Raw genomic sequence first — 14,161 nt, 5'->3', positions numbered from 1 at the left:
CACCCGCACACATGTGCCATCACAATGTCAAAATTACACGAGCTAAGGTATGAATTGTTGTCACACACCTTCTTCACTTGATATGGCTCCGTCAGACTTCCCTCTCTTCCCAAAACTGAAAATTTTTCTTGGTGGATTAAGATTCACTTCAAACAAAGAATTGATAGCCGGAGTTGACAACTATTTTGCATGCCTGGAGGAAACTCATTTTTGAGATAGGATCAAGGTGCTGGAACATTACTGGACAAGTGCATTAATCAACAAGGAGACTGCATTGAAAAATAAAAAAAGTGTCAGTGATGTAAGTACTTTTTTTCTATTATGTTCTGAGAAATTTTCAAACCACCCTTGTATTTCATATATTTCAATAATTGTCACACTGTACGGTCGTTTCAGAAATTGCTAGAGAGAGCCAGAAAATAGGCGTACTGCACGTGCGCAGACAATGCTGTAGAAAACACGTATGTCTGTACATATAAAACATTAAGAGATCATACATTACGTCATAAAGGAATTCCGAGAGCATTGGAATTTCGTAAAACATACTATAATGCATAATATGGCTTAAGTGCACATTCATATTCCAGATTTATAATGAAGTAGTTCCCAACCTGATATTAAGTATTTCAGTGTGGTTTTCGAGATGTAAATCTTCTTGGAGTACCAGTACTGTATTATCTCATATTTGTTTCTTTATTATGTTACAATGCCATACATGCCAGAAGATGGAAATGTGCACTTGAAATTCAGCAAACAGTTGAAAGCAGCCAGTGGTGTGATGAAATATTTCATTTCAAACAAATTGGGAGCCTCAGTGGAAAACATTAATAAAAGCCAAATTTCTTTATCAGACCAACAGAAATGACTTCATTATTCAGCAAAGTGATTAATGCCTGACTGCCAAAAATGTGGAAATAAAATTATAAAACTGAAATTAGTAACATGTTTCACCCTTCTGTAATTATGTTGAGTGTATTTCAATTCATGTGATGGTTCCTGGCCACAGATATCTATTTTGTTTTCATTTGATGTGAGATCTGTAAACAAAGAGGAAACATCAAAATCACTAAATGTAAATAGGGGTCAAATATTTATCGACTACAACCCAGACTACTCTGTGCGTGCATGAGTCTGGCAACTTGGGTGCGCCAGAAAAATGTTTTCAGGAAGCATGTGGCTGCTTGCTGCTACTGCCAATAATGTAACAGCCACATTTCAAGTAGCCAGAAGTAGGAGAAGGTACCACTCATATGCAACTCAACCGCGCATGCGCATGAACCTGCTGGTAACAGGCAACCATTCAGACAAACCTAAAGTAAATAGTTGTTATGTCACACTCATCGGAAGCACTTTGTTGTTATTTCATATTTCTTTGTCCTAAAGCTTTTGACACATTTTGCTGTTGGCAGACACTTGTGTGTGCAATGTGTTTTGTCATTGTAAATGGCCTATTCCTTTGCACCTTAAGTTTTACATCTTTTTCTCTTGTTTATGTTTTATTGCTGCAGTATTATTCTGCAGAAGCAGGAAACAGTAATATCCTTGTTAGAGTATCAGTTCTTACAGGTTAAAATTATAAATATTTAACTCAAAGCAAAAATGATGAAAAATTCCTGGAATTTTAAAAAATTCCCACTTTTCCTCGGTTTTCTTCCAGACGAAAACACTCCCACGTTTTTGGTGGATTTCCCAGTTGTCCTGCAGCTTATACACCCTGACTCTGCTTCTTGTTTGGCTACCTTCCATTTTGGCCACTACCTGGTCTTCGCTACAGATAACTCCCAATATAGCCTCGTTATTGTTCTGAACATCCAATACTTTACACATCAAAAAGGCTCAGATCTGTTCAGCAGTGCTATTCTCAAGTTGAAAAGGAAGTGCTTGTTATTGTCTATACCCTTAAGAAGTTTCAAGTATTCTTATCTGGGTCAAAGCTTCACATCATTACAGACCACAAGCTCTTGGTTTCATTGTTTAATTCTCCTACATCTACATATATACTCCACTAGCCACCAAGCGGTGAGTGGCGGGGGCACAATTCGTGCCAAAGTCATATTTCCCCCATTCTGTTCCACTCACGGATCGTGCAAGGGAAAAACGACTGTCTGAACGCCTCAGTACAAGCTCTAATTTCCCTTATCTTCGAGTGGTGATCATTGCGCGATCTGAAAGTTGGTGGTAATAATATATGTTCTACATCCATGGCGAAGATCAAATTTCGGAATTTAGTGAGCAGCCCCTTCTGTTTAGTGCGTCTATACGCAAGTGTCTCCCACTTCAAACTTTCTATGAGATTTGTAACACTCTCACAATGGCTAAATGTACCAGTCACGAATCTTGTCACTCTCCTTTGGACCTTCTCAGTCTCTTGAGTCAGGCCCAACTGGTAAGGGTCCCATACAGACAAACAATACTCTAAGACTGGACAAACTGATGTATTGTAAGCAATTTCATTTGTTGAAGGACTGCATCGCTTAAGGATTCAACCAATAAACTGCAATATAGAGTTTGTCTTGCCCGTTACTTGTGTAATCTGATCATTCCATTTGAGATCATTTCGAATAGTCACACCCTGATACTTGACGGATGTTACTGCTTCCAAAGACTGGGAATTTATTTTGAACTCATACATTAATGGGGATTTTCACACTGTTATACGCAGTAGGTTACACTTCCTAATATTGAGATATAACTGCCAGTCATTAGACCACACATTTATTTTCTGCAAATCCTCATTGATTTGTTCACAACTTTCGTGTGATACTACTTTCCTGTAGACTACAGCATCATCGGCAAACAGTCTAATGCCATTGCTTCATTGCCCAACAAAACAGCACATCGCTTCCCGTGTTGGGCCTGGTTTCTGTCTCGCAGCATGCCAATGTCAATGCGCTGTCCTGGCTTCTGATGGAGCCCGATGCTACTTTTCATTATCATGAGCTCCTTGGTTGCACTTATATGATGAGGTGCAACACACAGTGCACACAGTGGAATGGTTTTCTATCACAGGCTTGAGGTGTAACGTAGATATATATTTTTTTATGGTTTCTGCAGATCGGAATTGTACCAATGCTATCAGTGATGTGGGCTGCGGACTGGTGCTTCTACGTGCTGGGCATGTGGGACCATGAGAGAAACACATGCACTGCACATGACCTCCATAATGCCAAAGAAATCATTACAGCATTGGTGTTCAGAATTTACTGTATTACTGTTCTGAGCCTCGTGTGAGATGGACGCATGACAACATATAGCTGGAATGTAACGGCTGAGCAGTCAATTCATTAAGAGTTAAGAGTCGTATGTTGTAAGAAACACACTGAGTTCAACTTCTCTGAGTGTGTTATTCCACTGGAACAAGAAAAGTCTATTTCAGCATCTTCGACACAACAGATCAAAGTCCACGAGGGGAGAAGCTGTCATGGCTCAAGGGTACTGAATAGCAGGACCCTTGCAGCATTGGTATTGTATGGTGGACATGAGAAAAAGTACAAGAAGCAAGAAATCTAGCAAGATTACAGAAGTTACAGATCAACTACTGACTGTTTCAACACCCACATTAGGGAAAGAAAGACCAAGAAAATATTCCCAAGCTGCCGGGTCACAGCAACTGTTTCTGCTGATCCAGATTTGCACTAAGCCCTTCACCTTGTTCAGCGTGGCTGGGTGGACAGGTCTCTGGGCAGGGCTTCTGATCCTTTACATATCTATTTTGCCTTCCGTCACTGCCTTTCGGTGATTGATGGTGTTGTTCTCTTAGCAATGGACGGGCTGTCACCCAAAGCAGTGATCATAGCTGCCCTAAGGCAGGTTGTACTTTAGCTCCTATGCCTAGGGATATTGGGGTGTCTCTTGTACCAAGTCATTTGCCTGTTGACACATGTTTGGGCCCAGTGATAGTGACATTGTGCATCTTGACATAGCTTGCTCTCAGTGTACTAGGCAACATGTGGTGCTACAGGTGAAGCTCTCTCCATGATCTACAATGCAGTGACTGTGAGGACACGTCCATGTTGATTTTGCGGGACCGTTCCTCAATTCTTACTTGTTGCTGATGCTTTCTCTAACTTTCCATATGTTATCTGCATCCTTCAACCTCGTCTGTGGCTACATTTCGGGCACTCACAATATTTCTTCTATTGAAGTATTGCCTTTATGCTTGTTACAGATAAAAGTCTACACTTTGCGTCTCACAATTCTGCACCCACCAAGGCATTCACAATGTGATGACTCCTCCTTTCCACCCCCAGTCTAACAGTGAGGCAGAACAGCTCATCAGCATGTTTGAAGTTCAAATGAAGAAGTATGTCACAGACTCTTCCATGGTCACAGCTGCTGGCCCCACCCCTCTGTATGGTGTCTACCAGAGAGGGGCTGGTGGTGCACTACCGATATTAGCTGTGTCCTCCACTGGCTGGGCGGGCACTGTTGGTGCTTCACCACCGGCATCACAGCACCCCCACCGAGTGGCTGGCAGCTTCACTGTCCGTGCAGTTCCACCATATCGAGAACCCAGATGTTGAGATGCAGCCCGCACTGGTCGTCCCTTATGGTACTTCAAGGAAGGGGTGATAGGGGGAGAGGATATGCACCTCGTGTGTCCGCGGAGGCACCACTTCCATGTCTATTCACAAGTTCTGGCCCGGAATCTCCTTCCACCGCAATCATCACCAGCTGCGTTGCCCTCTGCAGAGGCCTTGGACGTGTCATCACTTTCCCCGATGGTTGCATCAGAGGAGTGCCCTTTCCCTAGAGGGGCAGTGTGTTATAACCCTGCAAGTATCACCTCGATAAGCGATGTGGTACCAGGCTGCCAGTGCGCTACTCTTCAAATATTCTGCCAACAGCAGCTGCGTGGGTTGGTTACCAGAGGCCATCTGCAGTGGGTCGCAAGACTAGTGCACACAGCATGACATCTACCGCACAACCTACAAGAAGGCTCCTCTATATAGAGACAGAGCAGCCGCTGATCCCCCTCAAATTTTGTTCTACTGCATACTATACTGTTTCTATATTGTCATTTACTTGAATGTGGATCAATAAACTTTTGTTCATAGTGGCCATGCTGCTGATTGCGTCTAACTATAATGTTAGACAGGAAGTATTAATCACAATGCTGGGACAGAATAGCCAATGCCCTTACAATTGTGGGATCAGAGTTTCACAAATGTGACATATTTTATACTGATGGAAAAAACTGCTATCTCATGCAAGTACTAAAGTGAATGTGTCCATGCATATTGTCAAATTCCCCTTTTAGATTCTCCCATTTTAATGAATTGTTTACAATTTGGCTCATAAAGAACAACAACATAATACCTGAATGGATGAATTTGGTAATAATTTCTGCCTCCACACACACACACACACACACACACACACACACACACACACTCAAATTTTCAACATAAGAAAATGCTGTTCGAAAGAGACTTTTGTAACTAAGATGGATAACTTACTGTGTCAGCACCAGTGAGATTAAGACCCAGACCACCAACTTGTGTTGTCAGGAGCAACACATCAATGGATGGATCATTGTTAAATCGTGTTACTACAGAATGCCTCATTCCTGGAGGTATACTACCATCCAATCGTAGATATGATACATTTGGCATGTTTGCCCTGTAAAGAAACAACAATGACATAATTAATTCAGTGTTTATAAGAGACATTATTATATTACTAGTTATTACCTCATGAGTACTGTACTTCTTCCAAGGTGTTCTGGCCCAAACATTCATAAATTTTTAAAAGGGTATTTCTGATTACTATCTCGAATCTCCCTAATGCTTTTCCCTCCACCTTTGTATATCTTTCGTTTTTTAATTCATAGGCCTCTCTTAACAATGCAGCCAAGAGATATGCCTCCACCCATCACCCTTTCCTTTCAACCTTAACTTTTACATCTTTTCTCTCTCTGAAGAAGGAAAATGTAAAAATATAAATGCAATGTTTCCATAAGTCACACATGGACTTAACATAGCTCATACTGAAACTAAATCAACAAAGCCATGAAAATATTCTGTTGCCTAAGCAATGATTGATAAAAAGCGACAGCTTAAGTATTTTCTAACTTTTAAAGTAGGCAAATAGTAATAGGAGATACTACTAGAAAATGGGACCAACAATACAGCACATTTGTTAAACATTATGAATTAGCATCTTCTTTCGCAACAGGCAGCACAAACAGCTCCTGTTACAAGAGATTATTTAAAAATTATTTAAATATAATACATAAAGTTGAAAATGTGTGGTAACTACATTGACCGTAAAACATATGAATGGAACAGTATATGTTAACTCGCCTGTAGACGCTAGCTAATTTGACTAAACAATGGGGGTGGGAGTGGGTAGAGGGTGGGGAATCCGTCATTAAATCTTAGTGCAGATTAACAGAATGAACCACAGCACTGCACAGATTCCAATGATAAATCAAATGATGAAGCTGTCCACCTATTAGGTAACAATCTACTGTCTGTAAGACGAATGATTGTAGCTGACACTTTACAGGGCAGATGGCAATGTTACCAGGCTTGGCTTATGGCACACTACACCCAGTCACTGCTAACTTGACAACAGGCAGGTTGTGGTTATATGTCTGAATTTATTTACAGTTACTACTTGTAACACATGAACTTGAAAAATTGAAAAGATCTATTTGAAACCTAATATCCTGAAATGTCATAAAGTTATTTGTTATTCTTCACAATGGAAATGAAAACTATTTTCACAAATCAACAAATATTCACAGTTTTTGGTTTTGTTGTTAAAGATTGTTTCGTTATTAATCAGTTCCATGATGAATGACAGAATAATTTATCAATATATCAACAGTTATAATCTGATGAAAGTACTCATAATGTGATAATAGATTGATGACATGCTCCATTTTAAATTCCCAAGTGTGTTGTAGTTACACTAATGGAAAACACCACTCATATAGATGTCAGAATCTGATTTAGAATAAACTTGTTCAGCATTGCTCCAACTATAATTGCTCCCTCCGACACATATAATTAAATTTTTGATGCATTCTTCCACAACACCTTTGTTTTTGGCTGCCTGTCTAATGACACTTGCAGTGCTGTTCACAATTTACATCCAGGTCTTGCTTATCATTTGTCTGACAGCTTCAACAAGATTTTAAATTTCAAAGAGATAGTGACACACACACTCTCACTCTCTCTCACTCCTTCTTTTGCAGCAATATAGTTAGATTATTTCTGCCCACACCTCTTCAATGGTATGGAAGCTGAATGATTTTATGCCCATACATTTCAGCAATCTCTTCAATTACCTACGTTGGAAATAGTGGTCTATTTTGTGTCACACTTGCAAGCAATTCAGCATTTCTCAAATCTTCTCCGAGACCCACTTTTCAGCCACTGAATAATATTGTCTGTTTCTATTGCCAAAGTTGGTGTCTTATCATGAAGAGCAGAATGATATGGGGCACTGCCAATAATGATCACGGATGGCCTTGCAGGATTTGTCATAACAGATGCCTCAAGCTACTTTTGAAAAACTATACTGTTCATCTTTTTGTGGAAATCACCTCTCTTTTTGGAACAAAACAATAACATGCAGTTTGGCACAAAATGGTCTGAAGCACCCTCCTTTTCCAACAAACCCATTGGGCTTTCCAGCACTTCACCATCTACATAATGACAGCAGGCACGAATCATCTAACCACACTATATTTTCGAATGTCGCACCCCTGATACTCCGCAGAAATCTGCACCACCAGGCAATAACATCTGTCCTTTCCACCAATATTCTGCATTCGTCAAACAGTCAATATCTGAAGCCTACATCTTTCAGCACTGCACATAATGAAAATCTGCTCTCTTTAAAAGGATCGGTTTTCTGAAGAGACATGAGTGACTCAAATAGTGTGGGGGTTCCCTTCTCTTATAATGGCTATATATATGACAATGAATAGCATCTTTCTAGAATTCATCCAAAGCTGTCACTTGCTTTCTCCTTGGCTGCTTTTATCCTGGAGTGTGGAGCCTTGCTGTGCCACTCTTATCACAATCGATACTGTACTTTCCCTATCATTATAACAGTGTTCTTGCTTACTTTCAAAGCTGCTGCAGCCTTCTTAACAACCTGAGCAACAGGAAATAAAGGTTCACCTTTTTCTTTCTCAAAGCAGTCCCTCACCAAAAACACAAATTCACCAGCCTAGCTGTGTAACAACCTCTTCCTCCTCCATTTCACTCCATGGTTTGGGCTGGCACAACTCATCACACTAGACATAGTTTGAAATGAAACAGAAGAGAATAAACACTACAACAAAAATGAAATAAATTACGAACTGAACTTCTATTTAGATAAAAAATGAAACATCAGCACCAGTTACACTTGAGACACTTACTGGTACATTTCAGATATGTGCATATATCAGGGCGGCAACACGGCTCATACTACCTGCTCAAGTACAGTATGTTACTAGCTGGCTTCTTGTTGTCACTACACAACGGAATGATGCTATTGAGTTGTCAGTGCCAAAAACTCATCTCCCAGACTACAGATGGATTGCTTTACTAAACTCAAAAGTGGCTGCACTATTCACTATGTTTTTGGATGTAGGTAGTGGGTAGGGACATGAGTTTCAAGACATGTAAGGAGTTCTATGGAGGTGATATTGAAATCTTGTGAGAAGCTTATGGTTTTTAGGATTTTCTGCAGCTCATGAAGAAATGTAGTCAAAAGGAAGAATATTGAATGTTTAGATATCTGAAAGCTGGCACAGCCATTCTGTCACATACTCTCCACACTCTAGTATCACAGTAGTGTAGTGAGACTGAACAGTCTGTCTTTAGATATTGGACACCTTGGGACTCACCTGCAGAAACATCTCACATTTCGGTGATCTTTTCCATTGACTGAGAGGAGGTAAAGGAATTGTTGAGTTCTTGGAATGTCTTCAGAGAATGGTTTTGTTGGAAGTTTTTAGTTCAGAAGTGATCAGCAGAGTTCACGGCTCATTCTGTTGGCTGTGGGTTGGAACTGGGTGATGAAGTTCTATTTCTGTTTAAGGATATAAGCAGATCAGAGGAAATCCGTACCTATGGCAGATTTATTGAGTACAGGTGGGGGAATGAAGGAGTAGGAGATTGGTGTTTAATGTCCTGTTGACAACAAGGTCATTAGAGATGGAGCACAAGCTCAGATTGGGGAAGGAAAGTGGCTGTCCCCTTTCGAAGGAACCATCCCAGCATTTGCTAAAGTGATTTACGAAAATCACAGGAAACCTATATCAGGATGGCCAGATGCAAGTTTTGAAGAGCTGTCTTCACGAATGCGAGTCCCTTGTGGTAACCATTGAGCTACCCTGCTCGGTGAACGAAGATCAGGCCTTTCAACTGACAGGATGTCTCTGGATAGAAGAGATCTGGATGAGAGGTTTAAGACTGAATGGTGGCTGGGTGTATGTGATTTAAACTCTGGTTGGACTTGGGTTAGAGATGTGTTGGACGTGGAAGGTTCAAAAAGATGGTGAAAGCTGGGTTTGTTGGCTCAGAAGGGAGCTGTTGGGGGATTATTTGAATGATGGTGCAGGAAGTGGTGAGAGTACCATCACTACTGAGGTAACAAAGTTCTGCATTTCTAACTGGGTGAGTTTGTTGAAATAGAAAGACATTTCAATGTGGGTCACTCCCATCATCATTGCAGAAGAAACAGCTGAAAACCCAAAAACTTTATATTAGTTAAACTCTTTGGGAAGGAACGAAGTTAAACAATGTTGTTTATAGCTTCCTCAGGAGGTATGAGGTTGGTTTGTTCAAGATTCCAGATGGCTTCAGTGAGAATTGTACTGAGAAACATGGTCCGAATAGGCTGTATTCTTATTACTATCTGTGTGATCGGCCAGTTTCAACCTTGGGTCATTTTCAAGCATGTAACTTAAGCTTCCAGTATCATTTTACATTGCTTGTACATGTGGACAGGAATACATCTTACCTCATATGTGGCACAAAAAGTGTCCACATCTACCAGCAATGTATTTGAATGCAGAATGAAGCTGGAAGCTTAAAATTTATGCTTGAAAATGACACAAGGTTGAAACTAACTGACTGCACAGATAACAAAAAGAATACAGCCTACTTGGACCATGTCTTCATTCTCAAAACATGTTGAGGCCATGAACCCCACAAAAATAAAATTTAAAGTTTCGCTGAGTGTGCCTAAATATTTAGAGGTTGAAAGGTGGAGGATTTTGGACTGAAAAAGGAGTCACTGGATGTGACAGCTTACAGCAGAAATGTATAACCAAGAAGGTGGGTAAGGGTGAAGTACTGATCAGTTTGAAATTTAATAAGCAACTGGTGAAAAGATGGGACTGAACTGACAGAGGAAATGTATAGTCAAGAAGGTGGGTAAGAGCTAAGTATTCATCAGTTTGAAACTTAATAAGTGATGGTTGGAAAGATGGGACTGCAGCCTCAAGATACCAGAGTGGCTGCTATACCACATAGGCCACCCAGAACTAGTTTCCTCAAACACAAGAGATAGGAACTTGCTCTCCGACATTCTGCCACACTCCTGGAATTAACATCAACTAACACAGCCAATCCTTTCCCTATAATGATTAAATTTATTTGATTATTGAAGCATCGATTGTTAATATTAATTATACAAGGAGTCCAATGAAATTTCTATAATTCGAAAGGTACATTGTCATTAATGTGTACAAAAATTGTGCGTATGTAACCATTACGAGTGGTAAAAGGAAGTAGATGCTTTCGTATTCATACCTCTGATGATACCTTCTCTAACACCATTAAAATCTCCAATATGTTAACATCGAAAATGGAAGTATTACCAACTTCCACCTTGCATACTTATCAGGTGCTATGGTAGAAATGACACATGAAAGTAACAAAATCTGCAAAATCACATTCTAGGGAGGTTCATGTTTACATGGTTCATTTGCAGTAATACTCACATACTAGGCAGCTAAATGTGACAACTGCTAGGTCGATTATGATGTCAGCAGTGGAAATTTGAGGAAACTAGTTCTGGGTGGCCTATATGGTATAGCAGCCACTCTGGTATCTTGAGGCTGCAGTCCCATCTTTCCAACCATCACTTATTAAGTTTCAAACTGATGAATACTTAGTTCTTACCCACCTTCCTGACTATACATTTCCTCTGTCAGTTCAGTCCCATCTTTTCACCAGTTGCTTATTAAATTTCAAACTGATCAGTACTTCGCCCTTACCCACCTTCTTGGCTATACATTTCTGCTGTAAGCTGTCACATCCAATGACTCCTGTTTCAGTTCAAAATCCTCCACCTTTCAACCTCTAAATATTTAGGCACACTCAGCGAAACTTTAAATTTTATTTTTGTAAAATCACATGAGAATCAGTTAATGGAGATCCATTGTATGGATAGCATGATAATGGTATTGGTGTTAATGTTTGAGGACAATCACTTGACAATCGTTGCATTGTACTATATTTACTAGCTAAATTTGATTGCAGTGTGAATGTTGAAGTTTGCATTACAGTTAAAAATGTTAAATACATTTATAAATACATTTATAAAGGATACAAAAGTGCAACTATAGAAGTAGGCAATGAAGGAAAACATGGGAATGAAGTAGTTCATATTGATGAAGCGAGCAGTTTTGTGAATGGCCATTGTGTCGGATCAAATGTGACTTTCCAATCCATTTTCAGTTGCACATTATTATGTTATTCATTTAACACAGACGCGATATGTTTATTTCAGAATAAGACAAGAATGAGATGCAGTTGAAAACATGGAGAAAAAAATTATCAACATTCTTTGCATTAAATAAAACTGATCCATAGGTGAATGTCCACCTTAATAATAATAATAATAATAATAATAATAAAGGAAGATGAGCTTATATGTGGCAATAACATTATTACATGCAAGTATGTAGTGTCTCAAAGGGTTGTAGAACTTTTTCATTTACATTTGGTATCATTTCATGTTTGTGGTCCTAAATCATTTGAAGATGTCAGAACTTATAATGGAACTGATTACAACACATTTACTCAAGCACATCATGCTTACTATATTGCTTAAAATGACAATGAATGGCATACATGTTTAAATAAAGCAAAAGGATTGAATGAAGCAAATGAATTGATTCTGTGTAATTTGTGCAATGAACGTACCGGAGGATGCTTTAGCATAGTGGCTTGAATTTGTGAGGATTTCTTAAGAGAATACAATGAAGAAATTTCTTACAACAAAGCACTATTAGAACAGTATTAAGAAAACAATAGTTGCTACTCACCGTACAGGGAGATGCTGAGCTGCAGATAGGCAAAACAAAAAAGGCTCTCAGAAAGTGAGCTTTCAGCCAACAAAGCCTACTTTGAAGATAGACAACATACAAATGCAACTCATAGGTACACGATGCAATTCCTCCTGTCATTCAGCCCTACCAGCCACAATTTTTAGTACGTTAGTCATGACACTCCTTATTAACACTGTACAAACATTTGTGACTACACAAATTATTTCCCATAATCGACTGGACTATTAGGTCACTGGATTAGTCAGCTATTTCATTTACATTATCAATTTAAACTTTCCTGTGAGGACAATGGGAGAAAAAATGACTTTTGCAAATGTTACGCAAAAACTAATTACGTGTACAATTCAATCTGAACTTAACCCTTACAAACACAGTAGTTTTGTTGCAGGAAGGTCAGACAAACAAATCAATAACTCTGTGCTGTTAAAATTCACAGAACTGTGGGGTAAAATTTTTACAACCATCAGTTGTTCAAGCTGTAACTGCACGACCAAGCCGGTGGTGCAAGGGTCCAACCAATGAAGACCAAAAGAGGTTGAATAGGGGGAATAATTCATGTAGCCATAAATTTTTGTACAGTGGTTGGAGGGAGTGGCATGAACAACATATTAAAAATCCTGACTCGTGGCAAATGAGTATGGGGTGGGGGATGCATTTGATGGTCACTTTATATATATAAAAACTCTAAAACAGTGACCTCTAGTGAAAGTGTATCCCAGTACAAAATTGGACTACATTAAATTTCATACAAAAAAGACCACATTAATTTTTTCTCTAGGAGTAATAATTTGCACGAAGAGAGTGAGAGAATACCGAAAACCTTGTGCTGTGTGTGATGATGGCCAAATGGAAGGTGGGTAGTTGGTGTTAGAAAATGTGTAGCAGCAGTGTGGATTCGCAGAGTCACACAGCTGAAGAACATAAGTGTAAGTTATAAAATGAGTTCATTGTTTGTACTTTTAATGTATTATGTTTCCCCCTTTCAAGTCGATACCTCACTTACAATAGCTGGTATTAAGACAGCTCTGGACGAAAGTATGTCATTCAAAACAAGTGGCACAAATGAAATAATTGATTAATGGTCACAGAAACAGGAGGAAACTCAGGAGTTACTAGACTATGGTTGGGAGTTTCTGTCAATTCTTGTGGTGGTTTTATAACTGTATACCATGAAATCATATGAAATTCAACAGAAGGAAAGGGGTTGGCAGGTGAGAGAGATCAAACAAAACTTGTATATCCCACAATAATGCCCCACATTCTTGGTTGGTCCACACTCTGAGAGACATATCTCAGAGTGAGAAACTTAATCTCTAATTCAGTTGTCAGTTACTTGGTACTGTGACAGTAAAATACTGTTCTTTTCTTTAGCGGACATTCTGGCAACAAAAATTAATAAGATATTTTCTTCTCTTTAGCTGGCAACAAAAATAAATTTGGTAAAGAACATTATTTTGTAACTTACGTAAACAAGTCATTTTCCAAGATATCCAGCATAGCTTTCAGCTGACAGAAAATAAGTGCACGATGTTGATTAACCACAAGATCTGTGGCTGGTCCACCTGGTGCCAATCCTATTCCACAGTCCAACAACAATTGCCTGCAAACATGTTTTTTTAACTGTCACACATTTCTTTAAATATGATAGTCAATACTTTATTGTTGTAAACAATTTGTTGTTTCACATTATGTCTGCTTTTATACTATATTGCACGTAGTAAATTTAACAATAAGAGATAAAATTTTAGCTTATGACTAGGGTTCGGATAAATATGTATTAAAAATTACAAAATATGTGCATGGAATATGGGACTAAGAATATACAATATGGAGATGAAAAACTTCTATTTTCAA

The 14,161-nt window shown here is 39.1% G+C and overlaps 1 protein-coding gene across 1 annotated transcript in view; it reads right to left on the bottom strand.

The window, feature by feature from the left end:
- LOC126457585 (TATA-binding protein-associated factor 172) overlaps window positions 1-14,161 on the bottom strand; it is a 291,210-nt gene that overhangs the window by 47,092 nt on the left and 229,957 nt on the right. The window contains exons 32-33 of the mRNA XM_050094016.1: window positions 13,773-13,907; window positions 5,460-5,622 (exon numbers count right to left, since the gene is read on the bottom strand). Coding sequence (XP_049949973.1) covers window positions 5,460-5,622; window positions 13,773-13,907 — 298 coding nt within the window. The remainder of the gene's footprint in view (window positions 1-5,459; window positions 5,623-13,772; window positions 13,908-14,161) is intronic.

This window comes from Schistocerca serialis, chromosome 2, assembly GCF_023864345.2.
Source record: "Schistocerca serialis cubense isolate TAMUIC-IGC-003099 chromosome 2, iqSchSeri2.2, whole genome shotgun sequence".
NCBI classification, from domain to species: Eukaryota; Metazoa; Arthropoda; class Insecta; order Orthoptera; family Acrididae; genus Schistocerca; species Schistocerca serialis.
Note: the sequence above shows the minus strand (reverse complement) of the source record. Positions and strands in the feature narration are given on the sequence as shown.